The 27,591-nt window shown below is 48.3% G+C and overlaps 13 protein-coding genes across 13 annotated transcripts; 6 read left to right on the forward strand and 7 right to left on the reverse strand.

The window, feature by feature from the left end:
* Positions 1-258: 258 nt before the first annotated feature.
* BT62DRAFT_964602 (homoserine acetyltransferase) lies at positions 259-2,157 on the reverse strand. Its single transcript, XM_043188740.1, has 5 exons — positions 1,311-2,157; positions 1,180-1,260; positions 976-1,130; positions 543-931; positions 259-493 (listed from the first exon to the last, which is right to left on the reverse strand). Exons 1-5 carry the CDS (start codon positions 2,083-2,085, stop codon positions 445-447), a joined length of 1,449 nt encoding a protein of 482 aa, XP_043042919.1. The 5' UTR covers positions 2,086-2,157; the 3' UTR covers positions 259-444.
* Positions 2,158-2,294: 137 nt separating this feature from the next.
* On the forward strand, positions 2,295-5,568 carry BT62DRAFT_929388 (uncharacterized protein). The gene is made up of 6 exons (XM_043185711.1): positions 2,295-2,548; positions 2,611-2,667; positions 2,724-2,858; positions 2,907-3,627; positions 3,685-5,025; positions 5,077-5,568. The coding sequence occupies exons 1-6, from the start codon at positions 2,357-2,359 to the stop codon at positions 5,232-5,234; spliced, it is 2,604 nt and encodes an 867-aa protein (XP_043042920.1). The 5' UTR covers positions 2,295-2,356; the 3' UTR covers positions 5,235-5,568.
* BT62DRAFT_929389 (vacuolar assembly protein DID2) lies at positions 5,519-6,469 on the reverse strand. The gene is made up of 5 exons (XM_043185712.1): positions 6,449-6,469; positions 6,382-6,401; positions 6,253-6,330; positions 5,982-6,197; positions 5,519-5,927 (listed from the first exon to the last, which is right to left on the reverse strand). Exons 1-5 carry the CDS (start codon positions 6,462-6,464, stop codon positions 5,646-5,648), a joined length of 612 nt encoding a protein of 203 aa, XP_043042921.1. The 5' UTR covers positions 6,465-6,469; the 3' UTR covers positions 5,519-5,645.
* A 100-nt stretch (positions 6,470-6,569) lies between these two features.
* On the forward strand, positions 6,570-8,141 carry BT62DRAFT_1073891 (DUF396-domain-containing protein). The gene is made up of 6 exons (XM_043178975.1): positions 6,570-6,633; positions 6,684-6,727; positions 6,774-6,820; positions 6,876-6,955; positions 7,014-7,386; positions 7,442-8,141. Exons 2-6 carry the CDS (start codon positions 6,705-6,707, stop codon positions 7,810-7,812), a joined length of 894 nt encoding a protein of 297 aa, XP_043042922.1. The 5' UTR covers positions 6,570-6,633; positions 6,684-6,704; the 3' UTR covers positions 7,813-8,141.
* Positions 8,142-8,153: 12 nt separating this feature from the next.
* BT62DRAFT_964611 (SET domain protein) lies at positions 8,154-9,779 on the reverse strand. Its single transcript, XM_043188741.1, has 5 exons — positions 9,676-9,779; positions 9,417-9,621; positions 9,160-9,372; positions 8,533-9,101; positions 8,154-8,480 (listed from the first exon to the last, which is right to left on the reverse strand). Exons 1-5 carry the CDS (start codon positions 9,746-9,748, stop codon positions 8,368-8,370), a joined length of 1,173 nt encoding a protein of 390 aa, XP_043042923.1. The 5' UTR covers positions 9,749-9,779; the 3' UTR covers positions 8,154-8,367.
* A 96-nt stretch (positions 9,780-9,875) lies between these two features.
* On the reverse strand, positions 9,876-10,653 carry BT62DRAFT_929391 (cyclophilin). The gene is made up of 4 exons (XM_043185713.1): positions 10,626-10,653; positions 10,310-10,541; positions 10,123-10,257; positions 9,876-10,071 (listed from the first exon to the last, which is right to left on the reverse strand). Exons 1-4 carry the CDS (start codon positions 10,638-10,640, stop codon positions 9,965-9,967), a joined length of 489 nt encoding a protein of 162 aa, XP_043042924.1. The 5' UTR covers positions 10,641-10,653; the 3' UTR covers positions 9,876-9,964.
* Positions 10,654-10,715: 62 nt separating this feature from the next.
* BT62DRAFT_929392 (vacuolar protein sorting-associated protein 60) lies at positions 10,716-11,885 on the forward strand. The gene is made up of 6 exons (XM_043185714.1): positions 10,716-10,852; positions 10,906-11,010; positions 11,060-11,272; positions 11,319-11,430; positions 11,481-11,587; positions 11,636-11,885. Exons 1-6 carry the CDS (start codon positions 10,784-10,786, stop codon positions 11,672-11,674), a joined length of 645 nt encoding a protein of 214 aa, XP_043042925.1. The 5' UTR covers positions 10,716-10,783; the 3' UTR covers positions 11,675-11,885.
* On the reverse strand, positions 11,768-13,222 carry BT62DRAFT_964618 (protein phosphatase methylesterase; the record flags this gene model as incomplete). Its single annotated transcript, XM_043188742.1, has 7 exons — positions 13,055-13,222; positions 12,723-13,006; positions 12,556-12,671; positions 12,400-12,505; positions 12,266-12,356; positions 12,072-12,214; positions 11,768-12,021 (listed from the first exon to the last, which is right to left on the reverse strand). The coding sequence occupies exons 1-7, from the start codon at positions 13,192-13,194 to the stop codon at positions 11,768-11,770; spliced, it is 1,134 nt and encodes a 377-aa protein (XP_043042926.1). The 5' UTR covers positions 13,195-13,222.
* A 407-nt stretch (positions 13,223-13,629) lies between these two features.
* On the forward strand, positions 13,630-14,886 carry BT62DRAFT_929394 (peptide chain release factor 1). Its single transcript, XM_043185715.1, has 5 exons — positions 13,630-14,070; positions 14,121-14,222; positions 14,268-14,357; positions 14,409-14,555; positions 14,607-14,886. The coding sequence occupies exons 1-5, from the start codon at positions 13,684-13,686 to the stop codon at positions 14,748-14,750; spliced, it is 870 nt and encodes a 289-aa protein (XP_043042927.1). The 5' UTR covers positions 13,630-13,683; the 3' UTR covers positions 14,751-14,886.
* Positions 14,840-16,771, reverse strand: BT62DRAFT_683703 (uncharacterized protein). The gene is made up of 6 exons (XM_043181858.1): positions 16,520-16,771; positions 16,122-16,474; positions 15,811-16,069; positions 15,520-15,762; positions 15,133-15,472; positions 14,840-15,078 (listed from the first exon to the last, which is right to left on the reverse strand). The coding sequence occupies exons 1-6, from the start codon at positions 16,598-16,600 to the stop codon at positions 14,930-14,932; spliced, it is 1,425 nt and encodes a 474-aa protein (XP_043042928.1). The 5' UTR covers positions 16,601-16,771; the 3' UTR covers positions 14,840-14,929.
* On the reverse strand, positions 16,757-18,893 carry BT62DRAFT_979419 (aldehyde dehydrogenase; the record flags this gene model as incomplete). Its single annotated transcript, XM_043189433.1, has 12 exons — positions 16,757-16,860; positions 16,913-16,971; positions 17,028-17,188; positions 17,252-17,505; positions 17,558-17,747; positions 17,797-17,877; positions 17,926-18,020; positions 18,080-18,131; positions 18,182-18,380; positions 18,433-18,663; positions 18,722-18,763; positions 18,823-18,893. The coding sequence occupies 12 exons, from the start codon at positions 18,891-18,893 to the stop codon at positions 16,757-16,759; spliced, it is 1,539 nt and encodes a 512-aa protein (XP_043042929.1).
* Positions 18,894-19,476: 583 nt separating this feature from the next.
* Positions 19,477-25,527, forward strand: BT62DRAFT_964632 (beta and beta-prime subunits of DNA dependent RNA-polymerase; the record flags this gene model as incomplete). The annotated part of the gene is made up of 16 exons (XM_043188743.1): positions 19,477-19,746; positions 19,798-19,957; positions 20,012-20,355; positions 20,402-21,239; positions 21,292-21,513; positions 21,566-21,822; positions 21,879-21,892; positions 21,943-21,960; positions 22,015-22,035; positions 22,102-22,373; positions 22,421-23,823; positions 23,875-23,924; positions 23,974-24,776; positions 24,829-24,969; positions 25,020-25,247; positions 25,300-25,527. The coding sequence occupies exons 1-16, from the start codon at positions 19,556-19,558 to the stop codon at positions 25,525-25,527; spliced, it is 5,190 nt and encodes a 1,729-aa protein (XP_043042930.1). The 5' UTR covers positions 19,477-19,555.
* A 248-nt stretch (positions 25,528-25,775) lies between these two features.
* BT62DRAFT_929398 (uncharacterized protein) lies at positions 25,776-27,075 on the forward strand. The gene has a single exon (XM_043185716.1). The coding sequence runs from the start codon at positions 25,876-25,878 to the stop codon at positions 26,818-26,820; it is 945 nt and encodes a 314-aa protein (XP_043042931.1). The 5' UTR covers positions 25,776-25,875; the 3' UTR covers positions 26,821-27,075.
* The last annotated feature ends 516 nt before the right edge of the window (positions 27,076-27,591 follow it).

The raw sequence follows: 27,591 nt of genomic DNA on the forward strand, positions 1-27,591 counted from the left end.
TCGGTTGCAAGGCTTTACATGACGTGAAAAAGTTGCTAATTTCTCGTGCATTCGAATACTGCTTGATAGCGCATGGAAAAAATGGATGGGGCGCATTAGAAGCTATCATATGAATCCAGTAGTTAACATGTCCCTCTGGAAACTGCAGCAGAAAATATTTGAAAGGCACTTAGTCTTAGAGACTACTGAGACGACTCAGAAGCTTGAAAGATTGGTTCACCAGGTTTAACATTATTATAGAGTTATTGTACACCAGGCCAGTGATAAACGAACATATCGGTGGTTAACTTGTACATTTCTGCACTGAGCTTCTCGCCTCTATTTGGCGGCGTTCCAAGGGGTAGTCACAATACATTTTGTCTAATACCAAGAGGTCCAAAATTGAGGTCCGAGAATGTCGTCTCCGAGCTCGCTACAGCTAGATATGAATGTACGCCTTCACTGTTATGATAGAAAGCCTCGGATCGCCCCCCCAACGTTCAAAACGTCCAACCTGAAGGACACGTTGAGCTACATCCAGCCAAAGATCAGTCTGGACTTACAAGAATGTGTCATGTCCCCAAACGCCGCCCAATTCATAATACACGACCTGATCGTTTCCAGCCATGCGCAAAGCATCGACAACTTCCCTCTGCTGCTCAATTGTGAAAAGAATATCACTTTGAACACCTAGTACCATCACTGGAATTTTGGCTAATGGTTTCATCCCTTTTGCAAGCGAAGGCAGATACCGGGGCGGATTCGAAGGAGGTGGGTGCGATTTTGAGTGCGATGTTTTGTGCGGCTGATGCGGTGACAAGGTGCCATTTTCTTTGTAAATAGGCTCCAACCGAAGATCGGCAAGTACTTCGCTTGTCATGTCAAAAAGATCCATCGCTTTGGAGATGTAAATGAGAGAGTTGGCATCATATTTCAGGCAAAATTGTTCACCCTATGCAGGCGTTAACATTGGTTACAGATAATATAGAGCCATACCTGATGATCAAGGTAAGTTTCGATGAGGAAATCTGGACATAGGGCAGGTGCGCGCGGCTTCTCCTCTGAAACCAGGAACTCAGAAATAGGACGAAGTTGGCGCCCAAACCGGAGGTCCCATTCTGGACCTGAGCGGTACGTTATTGTAGCAATTTCTAGGAAAAACTAAGTCCGCGTCATAGTATTGTTCTCAAGTTGACATACGCCGCGCCAACTTCATGCCAGTGTGCGGGGGAAGGCCATCGTAGTAAAAACCATTGTTCCAGTTTGGATCTGCCATGAGGACTGTTCAACGTTAGCGATGGTATCTACCTGTCTGGGGGGGGTCTGCGTACCACTCCGTTGGGCATACCTCATTGCAACGGCGGAAGGCGAACTTCGGGCAGTACCACTAATGCTAACAACTTTTCCCACCCGCTCGGGGTGTAGCCATCCCGCAGCCAAGCTCTGCATGGCACCCATGGAACAGCCCACGCTAGCATACAGCCGGTCGATGCCTAGGTGATCGAGAAGATAAAACTGCGCTCGCACCATGTCGAATACCGATAGAATGGGAAAATTTGTCGCATAATGCTGTCCTGTCGAAGGATCCATAGATGATGGTCCTGTTGAGCCGTAACATCCGCCCAATACATTCGTACATATTATGTAGAACTGATTAGTATCCAAGGCTTTTCCGGGACCTATAAATTTTTCCCACCAGCCTTCTGCAGGGTTCAGCGAGGTTGATGCAGCATGCGAGGATGCGGAGAGTCCCGTATGCAACAAAATAACATTATCCCTTGCCGGAGATAGTGTGCCCCATGTTTCATACGCAATGTCGAACTCGGGAAGAGATGCGCCATATGCCAGTGGCAGAGAAGTCAAATGATGATAGACGTTATAAGACTTTGGATTGGGACGAGCGTACGGCGGCTCTGGGCCGGTTTCTTGCTCTTCCTCCTGGGTAACTACCGATGTCCCGGAAATTTGTCGACGAATCTGAGACTCCCGAAGGGCGTGAGCTTCAACACACGGAAAATGAGGGCGTGCTGTCGATATGCGACGAGTGATGCGATTTTTGCTGGATATATGGGCGATCCGGGGAGCAACTACCCTAGCGAAAGACATGGCAAGAGAGAATTGGCGTCATTGTGTTCTAACCGTCGTAGATGTATAAGATCGGCATGAGGGAAGGATGGCGTGCGCAGTCACGTGGGCGTCCAGATTTGCAGAATAATTTATATTTTCAAATTTTCCGTTTTTGAAATTTGGATAATTTTTATTTGTCAAAGACGTAATTATATACCAATTCAAGCTATATTATTGCTGGACAGCTCCTCAACGTCAACTGGTTCGACCACTTGAGTGCTTTCCTCGTCGTACGGGACACTGGCAGACGATGGCTGGTCGCCAAAGCCTGGAATACGCGCCCAGTGTCTCGTCCTTCGCACCATCAACAAATGTGCCTTCCACTGCCGATGTCAGCCCCCGTCTAGACTCGGTCTTGACTCTATCGACGGCCACGACCTCGTCAACGCACCAGAGGCGTACCAGGCGGAGCCTCAGTCTCCTAGACAAGATACCGACAGAAGTCAGTACTTCATTGATCCTGCTACCAATATAGCGAGTGTGCCTAACACGTGTTGCTCGTAGTTTTCTTCATTGCTACGCTCTCACAGCACCTCCCGTCGATATAGTGCCATATTCCAGGTAGGCCTTTCTTCGTCCGCTATACTCCTTTGATTCACATATAATTACTCGAACAGTCTAATCAAGCCACTAAGGTCCGTTTGTCGGATTATGCCGACTCGCATCCTTCCACCCAGCGGCCTACATCCAAAGACATGTATGCCTCACAAGACAATGAACGGCCATCGAGAAAGTCGAAGTCGGGGAACAGGGTGAGTATGGAATCTGTCGCACTGTTGACCTAACCAACACCCAGCCAGTTCTACAACTTCATCACCCGTTCACGTTCGCGTTCTCGGACGAAAGCTGAGGCGTCTGTGGATATAGAGCCCGTCCTTCCCGACCTTTCCCAAGATTATGTGGCTGATCTTTCGACGCATTCCCAACAATCCAGCGTGTCTAGTCGGGCACAATTGGAACAAAGGTGCCACACACCCAGCTCTAAATCATCCGCCCTACACCCATCTCGACCTCTTTCTTCCACAACAACTGCTACTAATACTACTATCAAGCCTCCGACGCCCAAGGCCAAGAGGAGGGCAGCCGTTCCCATCCCCAAGCCCAATATTTTAGCTCAAGAGAATGAAAATCCATCCAATGCCGCTGGATCGAGACCTGGCACTCCCAAGCTATCTACACGTAAAAAGCTTCATAGCCTTTTTGGAATTCCTCTCAGTGGCGCTCGCCGTTCCGGTTCGCGGAAATCATCCATAAGTAGCACACGTCCCACCACACCTGATCTGCAGAGTTCTGCCGACGCACCCCCGCTTCCTCTTCAGCCCGAGGCTCCAAATTACTATATACATGCCAATAGCCATGATCCAATACCCCCTCACATGCCTGGAGCTCCCCTTTCTCTTCACATGCGCCCTGGGGATTCCAATGTGAACCGTACACCCGTCGACCCTTTAGAATCGTCAACGTCCACCACTGCGTCATGCAAGAGGGATACCTTTTTCAAGGCACCCAAGCTATTTTCAGGTACTTGTCAACATTCTGAGACAGACGTGTGGGTTTCACTCACTGACTTGGTACTAGTTCGTAACCCTCTCGTAACGTCACCAACCCCGTCTACTTTTGATGACCGCCCTTGTCCCTCTTCACCGCCTCCGCCTGTCGTCTCTTTTCCGATCAAGCACCGAAGAACGCAGACTCAAATTGACGCTCAACCTTCGCCAACAACACCTGCAACGCCCGTGCAGCGGGCGACACAACCTGTGGCACCTCAACCTCGGCGTGCGACAACTTTAACCAGTGACAACGACGTTACGATACCGAGAATAACTCATACACCTGCGACGCCCTCACGACCAGGCACGTCACCTCCCAGGCTTAGCCAAAGAAAAGATTCACTAGACTCGACTCATCTCTATCGGGTTATGTCCGTTGTGGATGAAGAAAAGGAACGAACGGAGTCGGATCCAGTCTCGGACAAAGGGAAAAAGAGAAACGACAGTGTTAAACCCGGGCATCGCTCTGGCGTGAAGAATGCGAAGGGCTCCATGGTCCGATCGACAAGACATGGTTCTTTTGATTTTGAGCGGCCTGGGATGATCTCGAGGACCGCCAGTGGTAATTCTGTGAGTACCAATATGACCGGCGCGTACAGTTACAACAGAAGCGGCGACAGTTTAAGCAATGCAAGCCGCAGTGGTGAGCCTTCGGGGCTCGGGTCGTCGAGATCCGGTGTAGCACAGAAAGATATCCCGCTACAGCCGCCAAAGCGACGACGATCGCACCGTGCTACACCTCCCATTGCGCCGTTAGAACCCGATTACACGGGTGCATCCTCTTCGACCAATCATAGCAAATCGACAACCGGAACCAATGGTCTATCGTCAAGTTTAGGTAGGAACGCTGGGAAGCGGATGCTTGGGTCTGGTGTCGCACGACTCGTCAGTATACCTCATGGGCCATTCTCCTTCGAACCTCCTGTTCCTTCTCCTACAGTTAGCAATATGAGTGAAAGTACAAGAGGAAGCGGGATGGGTGATCGGGAGGCAGAGGAACGGGAACGGGAGGTGGTGGAAAGACGCAGGCAAGGGGACCATGAATTGACAGCGATCAAGCAATCGTGGCGGACTGCCCACGTTGATATCAAATCCGAGCCCACACCAAGTACAACCGTCGGGTATCGTTCTGCCACAAAAGGGAGGTCACTGGATCTGGGACTGGGCTTGGCATGGGCCCCAACAAAAGTGAGGGAAGAGGCACTCATACCTTCCAGTACCTTTGCGTTAAGTCGCAGCACCTCTTCACGGAATGGGTTGAAGTCTGCAGCTGCCAAATTTGCCGAAGAGCGATCGAAAGTAGGCAAGGAGATTGCAGAGATGTTCAAGAACGCACTGGGCATTGAACAATATGCTACGTTTAAGCAATGTGAGTCAAATTTCATAGTCGCTGTGGGTTAGAGTTGACGCTACCACGTAGATGTCCATCGCTTCGACGCTCATGATATTCCCTTTGACGGTCCTACGGGTATCATCGCGCGCGCCGGGCAGTTGTTGGACAACTCGCGAAATCTCGGCGACGACGGGAAGAAACATCTGTTGGACAACCTTGTCCGGGTAATCCTACAAAATGCTTGAGCCACGCGGAATCTGTAGTCCCTTCTGAAAACAACATGCCCTCCTCATTGCTGTGCGTGTCATACTCTTTTTCGTTCTGTACATATTTTACGACATATCTTATTCTCCATTTCAATTCACTACGCCACATTTAGAATCATTTACGTGTATTCTTGCATCTATTCATGTACTATCTCTTCTCCATGCCTATCCTTAATGATTTCGGGTTACATATTTGTCTTACGCTCGTCATTCTGCAATGCTTTCAGATGCATGTTATTGATTACTGCACGTTTATGTTCTTAAGTACGGCCGTCTTATGACTCCTGGTTCATAATTAATGGATTTCATACATACAAACGTGGTACACGACCGTACACTTAGAAGCGTCCACCCCGCTATATCCTACAACATGTCAACTGAATTGTCAGACTACGTAGCAGGCCTCAGTGCCCTCAGCCTCTCTGCTAGCTTATCATCCTCTTCTCTAATCTTTTCTCGAGGCGATAGATCTGGCACTGCGGCAAGATCCTTTGAGGCAAGATCATGTTGTAGCTCTATGTTGGCCTCCTCTGCAGTCTGGCGCAGCAGCTGATCGATTTGATCTTGTGGCGTAGACACTGCACTGGTGGCAGCCATGGTGTCTTCCATGTACGACGTTTGCACATCAAGGTCCGAGAATTGCGACTCAAACTTGTCCATCACAAGAGAAATCTGCAGAGAATCACATTGAATAAATAAAATGGAATCGATAACATAGTGACGCACCCTTTCAAGATTCATACTCTCCATAGCCCTGTCCATGCCCTTCACCACAGAGGTCATATTTCCAGTCACTTGTCGCATCGTTACGGCAGTCTCTACGCGACTGGCAACTGCATCTATGCGGCTCGACAGCCGTAAAAGATTAAGAGATTCGCTCTTCTTGCGAATAGCATTGGATGCATATATCCGGGCGCCATCGTTGTTTCCTTGTTGAAGGGCCTGTGGGAGATGATATTGATATTTAACGAATAGATGACCAAAGAGCGGAACGAACTTTTTTCAGGCGAGACTTTTCAGTATTCTCGTCCTTCTGTGCCTTCTTAGCCTGGCGATTCAGGGTCTTGGCTGTGAACTGTGAGGATTCATTAATGAGCTTGTATGAAGGAAAAAGGTGGCCAACAACCTTGAGCTGGAATAGAGTCTCTATAAAAAATTCAATAAGAGAACCGAACAAAATGCAGAGTCCTTACTCTCAAGATTGCTCATTAGAAAGGAGGGTATCACGAAGGTAAGAGTCAAGGATTGTAGAGTCCGAAAAAGGAATTCCACGTGGATTGCCTAACACGTCGCGAAGATCATTCCACGCGAAAACTTGGACATGAACTCCACGTTACGACTGCTGGACGAATTTTCATAGCGATTTATTGCCCAAACTGTGCGTTTTATCGAGATTTTCTGGAGGACTTGTTTATATCTCGTTTCTAGTAGCGCTAAGAGCCGGGCATCATGGGTCTTCTGCACTATATCAGGTAGGCAAACAGCCTTGTTGCAACAACGTTAACTGAAAGATGCAAGTTATGCGGCTGTTTTGGCCTCATTTGCTTTTGTTATATTAGCACTTGGTACGTCCCCGACTGCAAGTATACCTCCGTAAAGACTCACCGTTCCTTTTGCTAGCCAGCGGCTTGCTATACATATCCGAATTAATCGAGGAACATTCTCGTCTAGCCAAAACTATCGGTCAGCGGGGAATATACGTTAGGATTCAGTTCATACTTGCCAATTTCTTGCGACGTTGAACCTCCTTTCATTTAGGCCATAATATGTCTGCATGTCGTACTATGCGTTTCGGACTCGCTCCCCATCATGCTGACAGCATTCTCCATCATTTGCCACGTTGTATATCTGCAAAACTTCTCAAAAACCTGGCCGCTTATCTCCCTCTCATCGCCATCATTCATTTCGTCTTGCATTCTTGTGGTTGCAGACCACTTCCTTTGGTTCTTTCACTTCTCCAAAGTCACTGTTGCATATCGGGATCATCTTAGAACGTATCGGGGTGGCCCCACGCCAATTTATTATGGTTTCAAGGATATTGCCACCTTCTTTGGAATATGCGTCTGGCTAGTGCCCTTGTTCCTATTTTTAAGTCTCAGCGCAAATGATAACGCACTACCTACATCAAGCGGTGAGCTTTCTCTGAGCGCTCTCTGTGTTTTCTAATGTGCATTATCTCGTCATAGGCATTGGTTCTCCCACGACCAGTCACGCAGTTCCACAGCAACGAATGTCTCTATTCCGTTCCATATTTGCCATACTATCAAAACCCCGAAAGGATGAAGGAATTATTGCGCCTCGTCCTCGCTCACCTTATCCAGTTCAGTCTCCTACGTTCCCGCCACCTTCACCACGTTTCTCTGCATACAGCACTCTGTCACCACCACGATCTCCAGGACGACCTTCACTCGATGTAGATGGTAGCATCCCCTCGCCGCGTTTCAGATTGGGCACGCCGCCACAGAGACGTGCTACCACTGGAGAACACGTAGGGTTGGGGATCAGAAAAACCTCTAGTTCATCGATCGGGAATGCAAATGGCTTGCACCAGGAGTGAAGGTGTCCTCTGTATATCCATTATTCAGTCGAAAATGTTTCTTCTCAATTTCGCATCATCACGCCCGCTCTTCACTCTGTGTAAGTGACGCTAGTCATGTGTTTTCGTTGCAATGTTGGTCAGGTAACTAATTACACCCAATGAATTGAATCGACGTGGACTAGCTACTACGTCGCGTGTGAAGACAACGGATATCTGCTTGAGCGAGATTAGTAAAAGTAGCACTCATACGATGAAGAGAACCTTTACTGCCAAGCCAAGCATAAGCCTGCTTGATTGATACTCGTAAAGCTCGTACTTGTGTATGCGGTCTCCCATAGGCTTACTGGTCATCTTCGTTACGTGTACTTCATGCTAGCTGAATAAAGATAGTCAAACCCATGATATGGAGATACATCAGGTGCCATGAAAAGATGAATGAAAGAAGCTGTCCATGTACATCCTAGGATTCCTATCTACTAGATACAAGACGACGGGGAGTGGTAATAGTTTCAAGGATGGGACACTAGGGCAGTAGAAGAACTGGCAACATGGGGAGTACACGCTGCACAAAATTCAATGATCGTCGTCAAAAACTAGGTCAATGCCTTGAACCTCAGCCATTTCTACCGCGAGTCGCTTTTTTGCCTCACAAAATTCAGCGAGGGAGCACAGAATATCTCGCTGGCCTGTCAAAAAGTAAATAACATTCATGTTGGCCGTAATATCGCCTTCCCATACCTTCAACGTAGTCATGTAACATAGCCATCACTTCAGGGCGCATTCCAAGCCGGTCTGAAGGGTCTTTGTCTGTAGGCAGTCTTTCAATTAACTGTTGCACCGCCTCATCGAGAACTGCTGCTGCTTCGAGACAGTCCTCGTAGTCGGGCTCCTCGTTTTGAGAAACGAATGACAGGAAAGCGTTCCAGACTTCATCGGCTCCTTTTGCCTCACGGCCTACTTCCCACTTTTTGTCACCAATTTTAAGCACGATGGTATCATCCGGGTTGTTTGGGAGACTGAACCCGTAGCCAAGGATGAACTCTGAATTGGGCTTGGCACCATAATTGTTGAAGAGTTCCTTGCCGGAGCTGGCATATTTATGTATGATGAGGGATATGCTCGCTGCATTATCGTGATATGTTACTACCCACGAGACAGGGTGCGCGCGAGCATGGTTGAGGGCGTCAATACCTGGCAGCAAGACCGGTTCTGTGGACGGTGATGATTGCAAGGTAGGATTAGGGTCCAATAGTGAAGACGGGAAGGCGCGAGAGGACACATGGGTCGCTGACTCCAAAAACAGTTCCCTTGCACCAATGGTTTAACGATTGAATTTAACATAAACAGGCGACTGACCAGGTGAACAAGTCGCCCCAGGTGCGATCCACTTTCGAGACGACTGAACGGCATGTTTCCCACTCGTGTCGCCATTCCTTCTCGCGATCCACAATCGCACCGTGCATGTTTGTTCCTTTGAACATCTCGAGCTCCAATGGAGTAAAGTGCAGTCCAGTGCGCAACTTTTCACGCGATGGCAGCGTATTCACATATGGTCCATGAGCCAAATCTGGGATGTAACTGTAATCTTTCTCAGCTAAGGCCAATAGCCGGAAGGACCTTACCTTGACTCGTCCAGTATGTGATGAAAACAGAGGTACGACGAGATGCATTGACGTCCAGACCAATCCAATAGGTTTTCAGATGGCAAAAGTTCAGAGAGAGCTCTTAGTGCGACAGTTTTAGTGATTACAAGGTCAAAAGGGCAGGACACTATGGTGGAATCTGCAGGCAATTTCTCTTTAGCAAGGATTGAGTATCCAGATGGAACTAGCAGGAGATTTGAGCAGCATATACAACAAAAAAAGAGGTGAAAAAAGCGACCTGGCACGTATTGGACATAGTTGTGAAATGATCCACCCTTCTCTTTGAGCCATGCAGTGAAGACCTGAGACATGACGACGGGTTAGACGGGTTATGTGTTCAAGACTTCGGTACGCGGACCGGGCACAACACCTGCAATGACGTCATATCGATGCGCATCGATAATAATTTTTTAAAGACCTTCCACTCGTCGCCACCGAAAAATCAGAGCAGTAGTTCAATTCTCTGTAGTACAGTGTATGTAGTTATCTTCTTCGCTTCTCTTTAAGCTTACTCCAATAAAAATTCCCTAAACAGTACCAGACTTGGCAATGACGACCTTGGCCTTGGGTGAGCCAGAGGAGGAACCGAGACTCTCAATCTTCTTGACGAGGTCGAATCCCTCAACAACCTCACCTGTAGGAACGTAGGTCAGAACCAGCTACAAAATAGTAGCAATGGGCGCACCGAAGACAACGTGAGCACCATCAAGCCAAGAAGTGACAACGGTCGTGATGAAGAACTGCGAGCCGTTGGTGTTCTTGCCGGCGTTAGCCATGGAGAGAATACCAGGCTTGGTGTGCTTGAGCTGGAAGTTCTCGTCTATATCGGAAGAAAATGAGATCCATCTTTATCATCAGTGCGGTACACTCACCGGCAAACTTTTCGCCGTAGATGGATTTACCACCGGTGCCGTTGCCCTTGGTAAAGTCACCGCCCTGAAGCATGAACTGGGGGATGATACGGTGGAAGCCAGAGCCTTCGTATCCAAATCCATGCTGGCCAGTGGCGAGCTCACGGAAGTTCTTGGCAGTCTTCGGGACAACGTCGTCGAAGAGCTTGAAGACAACACGCCCCTCGGGGCTGCCGTTAACGCTGATGTCGAACTGTCCATACGGTGGTCAGATCGTGGTAATCACGTAAGAGAAAATTTTTAAAAATGGGTTGGAAAGATAGAGAAAAAGACATACAAATACGTTTGACATGGTAGATGGAAGTAAAGATGAGAGATGTGTGTCTGGGTTGCAGAAGTGGTTTATATGTACAAAGCGGCAATCACCGCCTCATCACGTCACCGCTACCTTATACATACCACCGCGCAGCCGTTTCATCGCGACTTGAACACACCATGAATCGGATTTTTGGCTCATCGAGCAGTAAGAAGCCCAAGCCTTCACTCCAGGACGCCATCGCATCGGTCAGCAGTGCCTTTCCTCCTATAAATTACTGCGGAAAATTCATCTATGATAGACTGATGGTCGCATAGCGTCCATCGAAGTCAAGGTAAAGAAGCTCGACGGAGAGCTAGGGAGGTACAAAGAGCAAATGAGTAAGCTACGAAACGGCCCAGGAAAGGTACGCTCTTCTGCCCATCAGGAATATTCTCATCTACAATCGCGCTTAGCAAGCCATCCAACAGCGGGCACTCCGCACACTGAAGCAAAAGAAGATGTACGAAGGCCAACTCGCCCAGCTTACCCAGCAAACTTTCAATATGGAATCAGCCGCTCTCACCACGGAGAATTTACGGAACACGATGGCGACGGTTGATGCCATGCAACTGGCAAACAAGGAGATGAAGAAACAATATGGCAAGATTGATATTGACAAGATAGAGGTTGCCTTTTCGCTCATTTCATAAGATTGCACTGATTATTCTTTAGAATATGCATTTTGAAATGGAGGACTTGCTGGAGCAGGCCAATGAAATTCAAGAGTCGCTAGGGAGGTCATACGCAGTGCCTGATGAACTGGACGAAGCAGATTTAGAAGCTGGTCTGTATGCCTTACAGTTATCGTATCACCCACTGATGCGTGGGCCCTAGAACTCGATGCCTTGGCACTGGAAGAAGAGGAAGAAGGCACCTCATATCTTGCTGACATGGGTAAAGTGCCCGACTTCATTGACGAAGCACCAGTGGAGATTGGAGAGGTAGGGTCTCCTTTGACTGAACGTTCATTTGCTTATTGTATCCCCCAGACGCCAGTCCAACACGAAGCTGTAAAGGCAACAGGCTGATGAGATACATTGAGCGTAACCTTTATTTAATCTATCATGGTGGTCGTTATAATGCAGACGTACAGAGCAAACAGAGCAAACAGAGCACTTGTATTATATTTCACCAACCTTCTTGATGCCAGCAACCAACCGCTCATTTCTTCTCCAAAAATCAGTCAAAATCTTGGCAGTACCTGTAGGATCATCTTCCTGTAGCATATGACCAACGCCTGGTACAACCATGAGCTGGAATTTGCCTTGCATTTGGCCGATCATGAGCTCCTTGTCTAACCGGTCTGTTCCTGCGAGGACGAGAAGTCGCGCCGTCCGTGCCGCTAGGAATTTGCTGGAAAGACCTTCAAACCAGCCTTGTAGACATTGAATCAGGAAAGGTACGAGGGAGTTATAAAAATTATACTTCTCCAATAAGGCGCAGTCGACCGTAGAGGAGTGCGCCAAATGTGCTTTGGCACAAGGGGTGAATCAGACCCAGAGGGCCTGAGAATTACGGGTATCGACACCCTAGCCGATTTGGGATTTCGTATGGCCTTTGTATTAACGCTATGAAGGTGATGAGTGGACATTTCGATGCAGACCACGACAACAACGCACTGCCACTCAATTGCTTCTTCCGGACTGTCGAACCCATCAGGCCGCGCATTCAAGAGGCTGTTCATATGTGGAAGAGCATCGAGAGCAGAACCTGCCAGAATATAAGTCATAGAGTTTCTTGCAATACCACTTACCTTCAACGACGTCGATTACAGCAACACCAGCAACCTTGTACTTCAGGTCCAAGAATACAGGGCAGGAGCGAACGACAACGGAACCGCCCATGCTATGGCCGACTAACTGTGCCATTGTAACTCGGCGACTGCTCTGGCGAAGCTCAAGTTGCTCACCAATAACGTAGGCGCCCTCTGGGGATCTGGGAACACGGTCTTAATGACCTGGATAAAGTCTTCTACAAGAACATCTATGGATAGATCATCATCTGTTTCGGAGGAAGTCGTCTTCCCTGCCAACTAGTCAATTAGACAATTGTTCCGACATTAAATACTCAACACACCATGCCGTCGAGCATCTAAAGCCAAGACACCACATTCGCCTTTTGTGATATCGGATATCTCTTTGGCAAAGCACGCAAAACTCAAGCCAGAGTAGCCAGCACCGTGGTGGCACACCATCACCGTCCCATCTGCGAACTTTGGCGGTGTATAATATACGCGACAATCAAGATTTCTTGTTGGCACCTCCACTTGGGCGGCATCGACAAAGAAAGCAGACGCTGATATAGGCGAGAATTCTGGATTTGGAGCACGCTTCTGTTTATTCCTTCGCGTATGGGCTGGCCTTTCAAAGGGTGTAAGTCGCAGATAACCATGAGTAGGAGGGTCCTACAATGCTGGAGGTCCTAGCCCGCTTCCAGGAAGAGATCCAAGGGAATCAGCGGATTCTTCATCTTCATCAGCTTCGACGTGAGGGAATTCTCGCAGTTTTGCTATACGTGCGCTCATGGCGGAACGGTAGAGGTCGGACATGGTGACAGTCAGGATGAGGGTGAGGGATATCGGGCCGTAGCTCCTCTTGCCTGAAACGGACACTTTTCTTTTTTTTTTTTCTTTGCTTTTTTGCTCTGCATGTTCCGTCACTGTCGTAGATTCGCAACGAGTTGCATTCGACTACAACAATCAAACGACACCTCGAGGCTTTTACGCGTCGTTGAGAAAAGAATCAATGAACGGACTCACATACTGTCCCAGGCGCGTTTTCTGCTTCAGCCAGCTAGTACTTTCCTGACATTTCCATCGACTTAGATATCTGAAGGCGTTTCCAAGCCAGAGGATATAACACGGTTAAAGAAAATCAAAGAATCCGACAGACTCCAAGAGACGTGGGATGAATTGAATAACTCCCGTCGGGTTAGTGCTCATCGCCGCTTTTTCTCGTCAACTCGCCAAAGTACTTTATAGTAGCTTCTCGAGGATACCAAGTCTCTTCTGGCTGACCCAGATCCAACGATGCGCTCAATGGCGGAGGAAGAGTACCGCTTGCTTGAAGAGAAGGTGGAAGAAATCGTCAACACGACTTTGCCCGCCCTCCTCAAACCGTCATCTTCTACAGCCCACTATTCTGCCCTCGTGGAGTTGAAATCTGGCGTAGGAGGAGTAGAGTCATCCCTTTTTCTTGCAGACTTGCTACGGATGTACCAGCGATACGCAACTGCACAGCAATGGAAGTGGACGATGATGGCAATCAACGAGCTGGAGCAGGGAGGGACGAGGGACGCCATCATGGAGGTGAAGGGACCAGGGGTGTATGATAGGTTACGTTGGGAGAGTGGTGTGCATCGCGTGCAGCGGGTACCATCTACTGATGCTAGTGGACGTGTCCACACCAGTACAGTAGCAGTCATCGTGCGTTTTCTTTCATTTTGTTGCTATTGTTTGAAACTAAATGGATTCAGGTTCTTCCACTGGCCGAAGAGAAGGATACACAGGAAGAACCGCTATATAAAATAGAGGACGTCAAAATCGAAGTTATGCGTGCTCGAGGTGCGGGAGGGCAGGTATGTGCCCATCCCTTGGTAGGAATCCAGCTAAGCATACTATAGCACGTCAACAAAACAGAATCAGCGGTCCGCCTGACACATATACCCTCGGGTATCACGGTCTCCATGCAAGATGAGCGGAGCCAGCATCAAGTAACGCATCGTTCCCTTTTTTTAGACTCCTGGTTTTAATATAGCACCCAGAATAAACGTCGTGCCTTCCAAGTCCTTCAAGCTCGTCTTATGGACCAAAGGATCATTCGTGACATTGCCCAGCGACGCGCTACAAAGAACAGTCTAGTGTCTGGTGTAGATCGGAGTGACAAAATACGAACGTACAACTACGCACAGGTGAGCACTTTTTGCGCAAAGTTACTGTCTTCATGCCTGATTGGTATGCAGGAGCGCGTTACGGACCATCGGATAGGCCTTAGCCTGACAAATCTATCGGCGGTTTTGGAAAGCTACGGCTTGGAAGAATTTATCGAGGCGCTGAATAAAAATTACGAGCAGATGGCACTGGAACAAATGCTCGAGGATGATTAGTATTGTATTCCGCTCACTAGTTGCCCGTAAGTCGGATTGATTATCCTAGCACGAGAATTGCATTAAATAAAACACATACGTAGAATTTTGTACCAGTACTAATAGGCTGCTATAAGATATTCATAACCCTCTTCATGACCTTTTCCCGCGTAAATAACGTTAATAATAAGCGATATGTTTTACATGATCGTGCATCCTTGTTCGGGGTCGATCCCCAGTTCCTGCATTTCTTCCTGAGCTGCCTCCTTCTCGCTGTCCTTCAGCTTCTGTCTTGACTCGATAGGGAACCAGTCCTGCATAAAATTGAGCAAAGCCCAATCCACATTGGCTGTCAAATGAATGCAAGTGAGTACTAATAGGAATGAGGGACGAAAATACGCACATCGATTGGCGCATAAAACAGTTGGCGCTCTACACATCGGGCAGTCACCTTGACCTCGTTTCTGCATCTTGACAAGGCACCGTACACAGAAGAGATGCCCACAGCCGAGACGAACAGGCTTGAACGCAATGTTGGTGCATATTAGACACGCGTAGTCGTCTAGATGGGGGATAACAGGAAGGAGTGTCTCCCCGATGGCTTGTATGAGGATGCGAGGGAGGGACAGAGATTTAGACTGTATGATGAGGTCGTGATCGGTCGTGTCCGGCAGCTGTAACGCGGTTCGTTTGGCATGTTTCTTGAGGATTTTACGCGTAGCCTCAGAATTGGCGGATTGAAACTAAGGACGGTTGGTAACTGTGTCGAAGAATGTTGAAAATAAAATACCTTTTTCACGTTTAGAATGAACATGTTGAGCTTTAGAAAAGATTCCAATGCCTCTCGGCTGTTCTTCATCCTGAGATGTCTCCCGTCCCCAAAGCCTCGTTGAGTGAGACGTTCCGCAAATAGCTTCAGCCTGTTCTCGCTTTCCTCGACAGAGCGTTCGCCGCGTGAAGCTTCGCAGACGCTCTCAAATACTTCAACCTCAACGTACAGCTGAAATATTTCCCGCCATGCATTGAGGTCCGTCTGAAAATTTGTTTGTTTGAGAATGTGAGGAGCGGACTTGAGACGGACCTTCTTAGCCGACGCAACAGCGCCGACAGTGATAGTCCCAGGGTGTGTCAATATTGAATACGGATGGAACCCCGAGGTTGTCGCCGATGCGGGCCGAGCAGAATCGGATATGGTTCGGGATAAGTCGTGAAGCGTCTGTGAGAACTCGAGCTGAACGGTAGCGAGATGATCCGACATGGCTTTGAGGGCGGTAGACAGTAATTGGAAGAAAGCCGAGTCGAAGACGAGAGGTATCACGACTTCCTGTGATATCCCCCCACTAGACAGTGATAATCAGTACTTATTCTGCAGAAAGTTCCCATCAGCCGCACCTTGTCTTCGTCAGGGAAAGGTCTGATGCCTGACTCGTCTTTCGTTGCAGCACCCACAGCAAACTGGGACCAGGTTCTCCCAGTGCCGGGCTGACAATAGATTCTCCTTCGTCGGTTCCGTGGCTATCGCTCGTGGTAGGATCAGGAAGTGTAACCCAAAACCGTAGTCGAGGTTCAATACGGCCAGACTCCTCATTCGCCTCGTACACAACTTTATATCCATCAACAAGTTTCTCTATCTGCTTCCCTTTTCCCTTCTCATCACCACCCTGCAGCAGATGCTCGTGGAGAACATCTGGACTCAGCCCTAGCGATGCGAGCTCAAGCACGATTTGATTTATGAGTTTCTTCAGCTGCGAAAACGTTCAGAATTGGCTACGAAGGTGCAACAGGCATACCTGGCGATACTGTACGGCATTCTCGCGCAGCTGGGGCGGTAGATCGAGCAAAAGCTGAGTATAGATCTTCGAAAAGTGCATTGATGGTCAGACATGAAGTTTCCTTACTGGGTCAGCGGATGGCCCGACGGGTGAAACATTTTTCCTTCATAACTCATCGTGCGCTTATCCAAAGGTACGAGTGCTATATATATATAAAGCCGGCTCTTAGGCTAATATATGCGGGCGCTTCAAATCTCAACCGTACCGCTTTCCTGCGGGTCCTTCAGAGAACCAGTCGTCTGTCGAGCGTGTTGTCTCTGCTGTAGCAATATTCACAATGGTAGATTTGCTTTGAGAATCTAAACCGAAGCTTAGATAAAATATTCAGAAAAACATGGATATTGGACCAACATGATTCGAAAGCTTCAAAGCCATTTTCTCTCCCGATGCCGCTTTCTTTCATTCCTCCCCTGTTCGCACGTGATATGAACCACAATTCATCGAATTATGAATATACGAGGCCTACCAGGGTGAGCTCGGGTCATTTCGATGGTGAGTATTGACCCAGCAGAGCCCGGCCTGAATATCAGCGGCAACGCGATGCGCTCTGGAAAGGTTAGAGGTCCAAATACCGGCCCCAAGACCGTATTTGCACGCATTGGCCAACGTAACGCCATTTCCTTCAGTCTGAAAGGGGATAAAATCAGTATTAAACATGAAAAAAAAAGTTTAAGAGTTGACAATGCTCACGGCGAATCGGTTCACAACTACTACAGGACCGAAGACTTCTTCCTCCCACAATTCATCACTTGTATCGATGTCAACGACTACTGTAGGTGGGAAGAAACTTCCTTGAGAGAAGTCGGAATTGTCCAGCTCCGACTTGCCAGTCATTCTTTGACCGCCAAATATGACTTTGCCTGTTGTACGCGACATCATGCCTTCAATACGTTTAAGGCTTTGCGGAGATATAACAGTGCCCATGCTAGATTTGGGATTCATAGCTAGAGGTAAATTAACAATAATATCACCTTTAGACTGTGAACGAAAACGTACGGTCACCCATACGCCTATAAATGCTTTCTACCTTTTTCAGGAAGAGATCCATGAAGGTATCGTAGATGCCGTCTTGTATTATCAGTCGAGTACCGGACACACATGTCTGACCTGAAGCAACAAATGAGGCGAAGGCTGCACCGTTAACTGCAGAGACAAGATCCGCGTCATCAAAGATGATGATTGGAGCCTATAAGTATGTGTGAGCGCACATACGACTGGGACCGGTCAAAATCTACCTTGCCTCCGAGCTCGGCCGTGAAAGACGCGAGATTGGAGCCAACAATGCTCCCCATTACACGTCCAGTTTGCGTACCAGCCTATAAGACTTCATTGGTTATAGTCACCAAAGAATTTATATGGCTTACAGTGACGTCTACTTTGCGAATCAAAGGACTGCTGATGATTGCTTTTCCAGTTGTTTGTCCAAAGCCAGGAAGCACCGTTAATACACCGGCAGGTACTAGACGTTTCAGTCATAAACGTTAACGTTACACCTCGATACATAGTGTAGCTTCTTACCGCCTGCCTCCTCGGCCATTTTGGCAAACTCAAGAACAGTAATAGGTGCCCACTACATGATTCTGTCAGCGGATATCTTACTGTGAATTCCAGTCCAATTACCTCGGATGGCTTCACTATGACGCTGTTACCCGCGGCTAACGCTGGGGCGATCTTCTTTATAGCGATCAACAAAGGATGGTTGAAAGGAGTTATCTGGGCAACTACCCCGAGGGGGATGCGTTGTACATAGTTGAGAAGGGGTCCCTGTGTCGGTGCAACAAACCCTTGAGTCGTCCGAAGCAGAGCAGCATAATAATCGCTAAAACAAGCATTTGATTGGCGAATTTTGAAGGTCAGCAGTGTCAACGCACATCCATTCAGGTAAGCGTCCCAATTGAGCACGCATTTCCCTTATCGTCCTTCCTGTCTGAAGAGATTCTATGGTCGCCATCTCAGGAAGACGGGATTCCAGAATACGGGCAAGGTTCGTCAAGACTTTGGCCCGGGCAAATGTCGAAGCTCTTGACCATAACCCCGAGTCAAATGCTTGATGGGCACGATTGATTGCTGTTTCTACTTCATCTTGGGACGTCGACCAGATCCTGCAGCAGCAATTCAATGTGTATCTCATTGAGTATTGGAGCTGAAGAATCTACTGACCTGGAAAGCTCCTGCCCATTGGCAGGATTGAACACGACGAACCTGATCAGATCGTGAAAAGAAATCAAGGAACAGAGCAAAAAAGGTGAGGTGAAACGCACTCTTCTCGGTCAGACGTTGGATTTTCCGTTTTCAAGGGAGGATGCGGACCATATCGTGTCGCGTGAAACATTCTTCGAGTCTACAAAGATTTAAGGATGTGGCTGAGAACGTTGATAACGTGGCCATCGTACAGTACTGGTCAGCGACCTGAATGTGGTTGTACTCATGGGCCGAGTACGCTGCCGCTGATATGGCAGACGTCGGCCGGGGGAGGGTGTGGTTTACAAGCGCAACGACCACGTGCACTACAATTACAACTGCAGGACGGTAGATACTGGGAACACGGTGATGCGTTCCTTGCAACCCTCACTAGCACCGTAAAATCAAAGTTCGAGGTTCACCTCATTTGTACAATAACTATCGGGATGAACTCCAATTTCCATTCAGTTCATGAGGATACGAATCAAGATCACTACATCAGCTACAGAACGACGTTAACAGCTACTAAACGTCTACCATTTGTTCATCGCATTGTTGAAGAGAAACGCGGGAAGGATGCGATCCGTGGGATGTAGGTAGTTCTTGCTCCAAACTGGCAACATTGTTACCGCTAAATTCTCTTCATTTCTGAGAGTACAAAGGTGAGCGCTTGAGCCCCTATCTCTATCGGTCCGAGATGAGCCTTGCACGTGATGACAAATTTTTGGCTTGAATTCGTACCGCGTTGCTGGATTGCACCTCTAAGGGTGAATTCAGCTCCCCTGCATTTTAAAGTCTTGAACAGGAGCTTCGATGGTCATGAATATCAGCCACTCCTTGCCCTCCTCCGTATCCGGAATATCCTTCTCATTCTTGTCTGCCGAAGATGTTCGTCGTATTTCGGTCAAGCAAATCGTCAATCCAATTCTTCTTGACGATTTGAACCGGCCCAATTCTGGTGGACTCTACGATCCGGCTCTTGGGCCAAGTGATCGACAGGACATGTGCGTTCGTCTTCATCTCTTATGGCTGTCTATTGACCGTGACCTTCGTAGATGTGCAACATGTCGCTTAACATATTTTACCTGTCCAGGACATTTCGGGCACATAGAACTTCCAGCGCCAGTTTTCCATCCGTTATTTATGACGAATATGTATAATTTGCTTCGTGGAACCTGCCTATTCTGTCACAGATTCAAGATGTCCAGGACAGTAGTGAGTCCACTACGCGTGCGCTATATCCAAGTTCCCTCGTAACAATGTCCACAGCTATCAAAATACGCCGCGAAATTCAAACTTCTTGAGTATGGACTGCTAAATGCGGCTCAAGGAGTTGACGATTTGCACCTCGCTGGTACACTTACCGAGCCGCCGAAAGGGAAGAGGAAAGGCAAAGACTTACCCAAGGAAGAGGATGAAGCATTCGATGCTGAGTCGGATGATGAATTTATATCCCGGGTGGAGGCATATGTTCATCTTCAGCTCAGCCGTGCCTCTAGTAGCAAGAGGGACGATTATAAAGATGCGCTAGTCTATCAAGCACGGAAAGACTTGATCAACGAATTTCTGAAGAGCACAATCCTGAACAAATGTCACAACAAGGATTGTTCGTCGTAAGTATATTTTATTGGCTTCAAATATGTTTTGACGTTTTTCCAGATTCGCATACACATTCCGCAAGGAGAATCACACAAAAATTATCGAATATGATTTATCCGAAAAACAAAAGCGTCAACAACTGAAGAAACGCCCGGATGTTCTCCTTCTAGAAAAGGCGAATAGGTTTACTTCTCACCAGAAATCTCCACGCAACGATTCTGATGTTGAGATGGGCTCCGCCAACACAGACAGTGAAGGAGAAGGTGATGACCTGGAAGAAGAGGGCGAGGACGAGGACGAGGACGAGGACGACGGGGATGAAGAAGTATCTGGGGCGCCCCTTCCGCGTGCCGCCAATGGGAAAATCAAGACGATGCGAGGACGAAATGAGCGAATCTTGGCTCCGGAAGAATGCAGGGCGCATCTTCGTCGCCTGTTCCGAAATGAAGAGACAATGTGCTCTTTGCTTTACGGCAAACACGGTGCCTTTGCTAAACGAAACTCTAAAGGACTTGCAGTTGCGTCTGCTGATATGTTTTTCCTCGAGGTGATCCCCGTAGCGCCTACCCGATTCCGTCCACCTGCTTCCATGAACGACGTTCTTTTCGAACATCCTCAAAATGAGCTCCTGGCTAAAGTACTGAATACATCATATCGCCTCAGAGATCTCAATCTCAGTCTGCGAAACGTCTCTCAGAAGGGCCATGATTATAATGAGGCCGAGAAGACAAAGCTGATGAGCAGCCTTTTGGATGCCCTTCTTCAGATGCAAGTCAATGTCAACAGTTTCATGGATAGCTCCAAAAACCCCGCGCCCGTGAGACAAGGCAAGCTTCCTCCTGCAGGTGTGAAGCAAGGTCTGGAGAAGAAGGAAGGGTTGTTCCGAAAGCATATGATGGTATGTTCCCAGATGTCGCTATCTTCTCTGATTCCTGAATTTGTCTTGGAAGGGTAAACGAGTTAACTACGCCGCACGATCTGTTATTTCTCCCGACGTCAACATTGAACCCAATGAAATCGGGATTCCGCCGGTCTTTGCCACGAAGCTTACTTTCCCCGAACCAGTTACGGCAATGAACGTCGTCGAGATGCGCCAGCGAGTAATTGCGGGTCCACGGGAACATCCGGGGGCAACAATTGTTGAGTACGAAGATGGTCACCAGGTGTCACTGGTAGGGCGCTTTGTACCATCGTTTGGGGTTTCCGCTAATGGTCATTTTGTAGGATAAACTTTCAATAGAGCAAAGAACGGCAGTTGCTAACCAACTCATGACACCTCAAGCCGATGAGCATGTTGGTTCTGGTAGACGTGGACTGTACACCCGGACACCAGCGATTAACAAGAAGGTCCATAGACATCTTCGAGATGGCGATATGTTGATACTCAACCGGCAACCCACACTACACAAGCCAAGTATGATGGCACACAAAGCCCGTGTCCTACATGGAGAGAAAACTATTCGGATGCATTATGCTAATTGGTGTGTCGGCCTTGTTCTTTTCTTCGAAAGGGTCTCAATCTTCCTGTCTGCTCTAGTAATTCCTATAACGGTGAGGGCCGTTTGTCTAGTAATTATTCAATTGATATATCTTTTCCACAGCGGATTTCGATGGTGATGGTAAGATCCAGCCTTTGTCATAAAAATCATTGCCGTCTGAATATGTTGTTATAGAGATGAATATTCATTTCCCTCGTAAGTTGGTTTTTTGTGGCGAACAGATCGTACAGTTGTGTCTTAAAATTTCCTGGTCCTGTGTAGAAAATCAGGTGGCCAGAGCTGAGGCTCAAATGATCGCAAACACAGACAATCAGTATCTTGTACCAACGTCTGGAAATCCTCTGCGCGGACTCATCCAAGATCATGTAGTCGCAGGTGTCTGGATGACCACCCAGGATGCTTTCTTTGAGCGTGAAGAGTATTTCCAGCTTCTGTGTGGTGCCCTCCGAGCCGATGAGGTTGTCGAAGATCGTCTGGTTACTCTACCACCCACAATATGGAAACCTCGGCCTCTGTGGACTGGTAAACAGATTGTGAGCTGTTAATGCCTTCATATACTCACTGACTTACAACGGACTAGATCTCCACGATTTTGAAAAACATAACCCCGCACAATCGATTGGGCCTAAATCTCACTGCTGGGACCAAAGTGCCAGGAAAACTATGGGGTCCTTCGTCAAAGGAGGACATAGTCATCTTCAGGGATGGCGAGCTCCTATGTGGCGTCCTTGATAAGGCTGCTTTTGGGGCCTCAGAATACGGTCTCGTTCACTCAGTTTACGAGTTGTACGGGGCAGACGTCGCTGGGCAGCTACTCGGAATTCTCAGTCGTTTGTTCACCAAATTCCTCCAACACCGGGCATTTACCTGTAGGATGGACGACTTGACGCTCACTCCCGTTGGGGATGCCAAGCGGAGAGACATCCTAGATCGCGGAAAGAACCTTGGTACGGAGGGTTCTATTGAAAACTTCCCTTCTCTGGCGAACACACCGAAAGAAGACGTCCCCCAGGCTCTGAAGCAGCTGCTGGAAGAGGTAGTGAGGGACGATAGCAAGATGGCTGGATTGGACATGACAGTCAAGTCCAAGCTTGGGAAACTCACCTCATCCATCTCCGAAGCATGCATGCCCAATCACCTTCTGCGAAAGTTTCCTCATAATCACATGCAGGCCATGACTCGTTCCGGTGCAAAGGGATCAGAGGTCAATGCCCGACAAATATCATGCGGTCTTGGCCAGCAAGAACTCGAAGGTCGCCGGGTGCCCGTTATGGTCAGCGGAAAGACCTTGCCCTCCTTCTCCCCTTTTGAGACCAAAGCAATCTCCGGCGGATATGTTGCAAGCCGGTTCTTGACAGGAATCAAACCACAAGAATTCTATTTCCATTGCATGGCGGGTCGCGAGGGTCTCATTGACACAGCTGTTAAGACGTCCCGCTCTGGGTACCTGCAGCGGTGTCTCATCAAACACTTGGAAGGCATACGTCTTCATTATGACTACACGGTTCGGGGCAGCGATTCCTCTGTCTACCAATTCCATTATGGAGGAGATTCGCTTGATGTTACGAAACAAAAACATCTCCGGCAGTTCGACTTTCTTGCCGCCAATGAGACATCTTTCCTTAGTCTTCTGGAACCTGTGCAGCTTAAAGATGTTGTCGACCAGAAGACAGCTTTAGAGTATATGAAAATGACTCTTAAGGCGCTCAAGAAGGATCCCCAACAAAATATCTATGATCCCGCGTTGTCTATATACAGCCCTAGCCGTCATATGGGAAGTGTCTCCGAGGGTTTTGCTAAAGCGAGGGACGATTACATCAAAAAGAACCCGCACCATCTAATCAAGAAAAAGGGCGAAGACACTTGGTTCAAACGACGGACGAATTTGATTTCTAGCAGCCATTTCAGGATGTTGGCGAATGTCAAGTACATGCGCAGTTTAGTAGAGCCCGGAGAGGCTGTGGGTTTACTAGCTTCTCAAGGGTAATCGTCATAATTATGTCTCCCTTTCTTTGCCTCACTATCTTCTACCAGCGTTGGAGAGCCATCCACCCAGATGACTTTGAACACCTTCCATTTTGCTGGTGAGCGGATTCTAGCTTGTTGATCTTGCAGTGTCATATATTTAACTAGGTCATGGTGCTGCAAACGTCACGCTCGGTATTCCACGGCTACGTGAGATCGTTATGACCGCATCTCAGAAACCCAAAACACCTTCAATGACCATGACAGTTCGCCCTGGTATCCCCCAGGCGGACATAGACATGTTTTGTAAGCGTGCTAGCAAACTGACGCTATCTCAAGTTGTCGAAAAGGTTACTGTCACGGAGCAACTGAAAGCCCAGGGTGCTGCCCGACGGCTGGAGTATCTTTTCGACATTACGTTCTTCCCCGAAACAGAGTATAGCGCAGAACATGAAGTCGAACCCTCCGAAATCCTTGCATGTTTCGCCACAAAGTTCCCTCTAACTCTCAAGAGGGAGATTGTGAACGAGATGAAGCGACTAGATTCTGATGTCAAGAGTCAGATGGCAGAGCTAGGACGCGGAAAGAAAGTAAGGGACGAAGGCACGGCTGTCGGTGATGGAGGAGATGGCGACGCAGGTGAACCCACAAAGAAAAGAGGTGATGACGAGGGTAGCGAAATTGGCGACGGTGACGCCGATGACACCAAACGAGCACGCCAGCGGAAGCAGCAGGCTACATATGATGATGGTGATGATGAGGAGGAGGAGGAGGAGGAAGAAAAAGACATGGAAGCAGAACTAGAGGCCGAGTTTGCCTCTGATACAGAATCCGAGTCTGAGGATGCGCACAAGGCTCGGTCAAAAGGGCTCCAGGAGGATGCAAAGCGCGTGGCGGATCTCTTCATGGGACATCTCCACCAGTGCGCGTCCTTTAACTTCTCCGAGTCTCGGTGTACATTCACACTTGAGGTACGTGAAGGCCGTCAGTTCTTGTCAACATCCTGTTCAATTACTCTCGTAGTTCTCCTCTGAAATGCCTAAGCTGCTATTCATCGGTATCGTGGAGCGCACTTGTCGCTTAACTATCATCCATCAGATTTCTGGTATCACCGACTGCTTCCAGGTCAAATCAGATGGCAAAAGCGGTGACAGTAGGGCGACGGTAAGTGAACCATTTTTAATTTAACACCATCATTGACGATATTTCCGAAGCTCACAACTAACGGATCAAACTTCAGGGGTATGTGGGAGTTTTGTGTGCCCGATGTTGAAGGTATTCTAGAGGACCATGAGACGTATTCGAATGACATCTATGCCATTTTGAAGACGTATGGTGTCGAGATGGCCCGAGCTGCTATCTTACGAGAGATGAGTGGTGTCTTTGGCGTTTATAGTATCAAGGTGGATCAACGTCATCTGGAGCTTATTGCAGATTATATGGTGTGCAGCTGAAACTTATTCGTAATGCAGTTCCGCTGACACAATATTCTAGACGTTTGAAGGCGGCTACAAGCCGTTTAATCGGAAGGGCATATCCACAAATCCATCGCCACTGCTGAAGGCGTCGTACGAGACAACCGCAGCTTTCTTGTCCGACGCAACACTGTATGGGGACTTCGATGATCTATCATCACCTTCTGGAAACATTGTTTTAGGACGACCTAACTTGACCGGGACGGGAGTCTTCGACGTCGTGATGCCTGTAGACACGCAAATGTAGTTATTTTAGATCTAATCTGGAATCTAGATGCCAAATAATCAAAGCATAGATTGAGGTCATGTTTGACGGTAGATGGGGATGTAGTTCTGAGCTACAGAGCTAGATGGCGTATGGCTCGATACCAAAAAGCAGGAAATCAGAAAAAGGAAAAACGCGACATCACAGGTCAGGTGATCCTATTGTCACACTTGGGACCCCGAACTAGTGATCGGGGTCTTGTTGACAAGGCGTGGCCCAGGCATGGCATACTCCCTTATTTTCTTCTATTTTCCCCCGCATTCCTAACCGCTCTTGACGTCTTTCCACCACTACTGCGGCGCTCAATATCCCAACAATCGCGTTGTAAACATGTCTACGCGTCCTGGCCCTCTCAGAGAGTGGCCGCTCGAACGCTTCTTGCCAGCAGGCTCTAGTTTACCACCTACGAGCCTTTTCAAACCAAACAGGCCACAGAAACGGGCACATTCTCCCACCCCAACGCCTTTCAGTCCTACAAAACGTCGAATTCTCTTTGGTGAAGGCGTTTTCTTGCCAGAGAAGACTGTAAAGAGCCCTTTACGACGACGTCTAGCCTCTCCTGCTCGCTTCACAGAGATTCTCCAAGGACCAGGAAGCCCGGCAAAGAAGCTTGATTTTGGCTCAGTCAGAGGGCCTTTAAGCTGTGCTTCGCTTTTCCCTTCGGCAGAATCTGAGGAAGATGGCCCTTCATCGTCACGCCACAGACTGGCGCCCTCCCCACGTCTTTCTAGCTCCTCGATGCAGAAAGAAGGAGTGACTGGAACTGAGACACCTCGTCCTGCTCCCTCATCCATTGTCTCTTGGTCAACATCATTGCTACCTTCACGAGACCCTATCATTCTACCCACAGACCATTCTATCCACTACCCTGGCTTTGACGTGTATCCAGACGCGGATATTGACATGCTGCCTTCTGCCATCCTTCCACCACCTCCAGATCTCTCCAAAGAATCTCATAAGGAGAATTTGCCGCCACGTAGGAGGACAAAGAAAGCGTCTGCCGTTGTGGAACAAGGGGAGCCTATCGCATGGTCTGCAGACCCAAAGACGCAGGAGCTCCAAAGGAAGTACATGCTGAAATCAACGCTAGTACAACCACCTCCGCTGCCTGTTACACCCAAGAAGACTCCAAGCGAGGTGCTTCACGTTACTGCTACGCCGTGTCGGTACCACACACGATCTTCGGACAGGGAGCCGACACTGACGGCGTCTGAGCAAAAGAGGAGGCGGTATATCATGGAGGCAGAGGCGGATGAGAAGGCTGGAGATCTGTAGTTTGCGTGATAAGCCGGCACGTATTCCCCTTCTCGCACATCACTTCACTCATTTCATCACCAAGCATATCTATTGCGTTATTTTTCTGTCCGCTATCAACGTTTCCTCTTCGAAACCGATCCTCTTCTAGCAACAATCATACGTACATACTATAAGCTATACATATTGCTACCAGCATCTAGCAACTCGTCTTGGTTATTTGTATATCTATTTTGGTCGGCTCCGTACACAATTGGATAGTAATTTCGCCTCGGATGTCCTGGAAATTTATGAACGCCACGCACCCTGGCTTTATCGTTGTCAGCATACCCTCAAAGCGTAAGTTACGAACAGACCTCGGTAGATAGAACACTTCATCCGATGACCACCCAAGTCCTGCCAGTGCATGTTCGCCGGAAATCAACGTCAAATAGAATCATAAAACGATGGGACGGTTTCAACTAATGACAGCTAGAAGAACAAACTAGAACAAGGTCACCATAGCAAGAACAATAAGACGCATTGTTCCGTTTCCGGTTACTAAAGCCATGGCCGGGTAAGACGAACACAATAAGTGTGATGAGACACCGCCTGCCTGAGGCTTCAAGTTAGGAACCGAGACGGCCTATGCAAAGCCTGGATGCAGCGCTATTATTGTTCCTGATCCTTGATAGATCCTGCACAGATAGAGTTGGGTGGCGGCGGCGGAATGGGAGCATGCTGTAGCAACTCCGTTTGGCCTTGTTATCATTTGGAGAAGGCCATGAAACAGAGGAGAAGAGTACACGCTGC

This window comes from Guyanagaster necrorhizus, assembly GCF_019112545.1.
Source record: "Guyanagaster necrorhizus MCA 3950 unplaced genomic scaffold BT62scaffold_6, whole genome shotgun sequence".
NCBI lineage: Eukaryota > Fungi > Basidiomycota > Agaricomycetes > Agaricales > Physalacriaceae > Guyanagaster > Guyanagaster necrorhizus.